This window comes from Nicotiana attenuata, chromosome 8, assembly GCF_001879085.1.
Source record: "Nicotiana attenuata strain UT chromosome 8, NIATTr2, whole genome shotgun sequence".
In the NCBI taxonomy this organism is placed as follows: Eukaryota; Viridiplantae; Streptophyta; class Magnoliopsida; order Solanales; family Solanaceae; genus Nicotiana; species Nicotiana attenuata.
The window spans coordinates 40946156-40948845 of NC_031996.1; the positions used below are offsets into that span (position 1 = coordinate 40946156).

Consider the following 2690-nt stretch of genomic DNA (forward strand, 5'->3'; position numbering starts at 1 on the left):
AGATCATAAGACCTTAAAAAGGAAAGCCTCATTTTTATAGGCCACGACAACCCACTCGAGGACTGACACTTCGAACAAGTTTGAAGCATAACCGGGAAACAAGCCCAAGAGGCAAATCCCAAGTCAAAGGCTACAGCCAAACCAACATGGCTCGGAGACGTCCGAATTCCATAATAAAATAGGCCTTCAAATATTTCCATAAAACCTGTTTAAAGGGCTACCCTCGATACATTTACAAAGGGTTTCGATCATATCAACACTCGAAAACCCTAAGGGGTACCGAATTGTTCGAACTACTGAACAAGCTTATTTCACGATAAGGCGTAACAAAGCAAAGGGTTTCGATAGCACTAACCCTCGAAAACCCTAATAGGTACAAGTTTATCTCATGCTAAGGCATAACAAATTTTTATATGATTAACTTTTTAAGCCAAAAAGGGAGAAAGGCTATTCTTTTTAAGGCCATATCGGCCAAATTCAAGAGCCCAAGGGCCATTATATTTTTTGAGTTTGAGAAGTCATCCTCACTCAACTAAAACCTAAGGGTCATCCTACTTCGAGTTCGAGCAAGTACACACTAGATTACAAAGACCGATTTCAACCAAATTGCCTAAGCTTTGTACTCATGAACAAGGCATGGACGAAACAGAATTTTCACACGGCAGAAAATGAAATAAAGACAAGTCAGAAAGCAAAGAGATATTTTATATATATGAAAATATTTACAAGGACCGATCAGGTACCTACACAAAAATTCAAAAAAGAAAAAGCCTAAGTGCCTAATTTTCCTCGGGAGCTACATCCTTGCCATTGGGATCTCCTCCGCTCTCGGATCCACTCACGCTCCTAGAATCATCATCATCATCAGAAGAGAGCAACGCTTTGGCTTCAACCTCAAGCTCTTTCGCATTCTCGATCTCGATAGCAAGGATAAACCCACGAGCATAAATCTCCTCAAGAGTCTCTCTTAGAGACTGGAATTTGGCATGTTCGACAACCCAGTATGCTCGAGCCTGAGCACATCGGAAACTTCTTTTGCTCGAGCTTGAGCGGCCTCGGCTTCAGATAGGTAGACAACCGCGGTCGCCTCAGCATCGACCTTAACCGTCTCAACCTCAGATTTCGCCGATGTAATCTCCGTGTCCAACCGAGCATGTAGCTCCTCAATTTTCTTGGCTTGTTCCAAGCTCTTCTCTTTCATGCCTTGGAGTTGTCTTTCGGTTGAGGATAACTGAGCTCGAGCTGCCTCTTTCTCCGAGGCAAGGCGATCCATCTTTTGCTTCCACATTGAAGTCTCCGCCTTCACCTTATCTACCTCTCCTCGGAGTTGCACTATCATTTCATGCAGTTGCTGGACCTGTGAGATCGAATCATTAGCCATCACTCCCAAATTGAGGACATAAGCGTCTAAGACTTTATTTACCTGCTCGGTCAGTTCCCTTTGTTCTTTCTGGGCCACGGCAAACTCAGCTCGGAGACCTTTGATCTCTTTTTCTTTTTTCTCACCATGAAGCTTGAGAGCATTTTCCTCCTTGGTAAGCCCTCGAATTTCAGCTTCATATCGGCTCAACTCTTTTCAAGACTTGAAGAAAGCCTCATGATGAAGTACCGAGGCCTACACAAATAGAAGGGAAAGAATTAGCCAAGGAGAGAAAAACACAAGTATAAAGACCGGCGTCAACAGAAAAAGTTAGGGTTTACCTTATCAAAGCTTGCTGGGCTTCGTTGAAGAGGCATGGTGCTCCCACCTCGTTCATCAGAGCTTGATCCTCCTCAGTTACCAGATCTTGAAGGCAACCGGCCACCCCTGCGAGGGCGACAAAAACTCGTGCATCCTCTGGGACCGTAATAATGATGGTCCGTTTGCATTCGGGATCGACACTGGGGTTGGGAACTGGCTGGTCAATGTGAAACTCGAAGAAGATTCGCCCAAGATCCTCCTTGGTATGTCCAATTCTCCAAACCTCACCGACTTAGAAGCCTTTGGGGCCTCGGTGTTCCTTTTCACTCGGTCCATCAGCACGGATCCGTCGTCCTCGTTTTCTTCTTCTTCCTCTCTTAGACACTGAACTACCTCCGCAAACAGGATGACAGTGTCTTTCTTCGACTTACGAGCCTTCTTTTCTTGGGCTTTGGGTCCTCGGAGGTCGAGACCCTTTTTCTCTTCTTATCCTTCACCGGTGTCGGAGCCGAGGGCGACACCTCTTCCTCCCCCAAGGGGGCCTCATGACAGCATTTTCTTCGAGGACTGTACGAAAGGAAATCAAGTGAGTATGAAAAGAAACATTTCAGCGAAGATCATCAAATAGGTGAAAATGGGCTTACCATGATTTTTGGCCTCCTATCGGTCCCTTGCCAAATCACGCCATGAGCGCTCAGCATATAAAGAGGTCGAAGCCAGGTTTCGAACCTAGCTCTCGAGGTTAGGAATTGCACCGGGCATCCAAGAGATCGCTACATCATAGAAAGGGATGTTGATGAGAAAAAGCAAAGGAAACGAAACTGATAAATGGAGGCTATAGGTGGGATTGTATTTACGCTTCATATTCCATTTCTAGGGAAATGGCATGTTCTCGGCCGGGATTAGGTCGGAAGTTTTCACTCAAAGGAACGGGCCCATCCATCCTCGATCCTCGTCCTCAAATATGCTCGAGAACATCACCTTAGTAGCCCGGCGCCGAAGTATTATT

General features: G+C 45.6%; 1 protein-coding gene across 1 annotated transcript; it reads right to left on the minus strand.

Annotated features, from left to right (window-relative positions):
- On the minus strand, positions 780 to 2369 carry LOC109231692 (keratin, type I cytoskeletal 19-like). Its single transcript, XM_019397333.1, has 6 exons — positions 2365 to 2369; positions 2113 to 2248; positions 1702 to 1898; positions 1424 to 1565; positions 1022 to 1357; positions 780 to 974 (listed from the first exon to the last, which is right to left on the minus strand). The coding sequence occupies exons 1-6, from the start codon at positions 2367 to 2369 to the stop codon at positions 780 to 782; spliced, it is 1011 nt and encodes a 336-aa protein (XP_019252878.1).

What these genes read in the sequence shown, in the direction of transcription:
- LOC109231692 (XM_019397333.1), bottom strand. An exon ending in AGCCCAAGAAAAGAAGGCTC is followed by an intron (nt 1,899 to 2,112) that starts GTAAGTCGAAGA and finishes CACATTGACCAG; the next exon opens with CCAGTTCCCAACCCCAGTGT. An exon ending in AAAGGGAACTGACCGAGCAG is followed by an intron (nt 1,358 to 1,423) that starts GTAAATAAAGTC and finishes TCGATCTCACAG; the next exon opens with GTCCAGCAACTGCATGAAAT.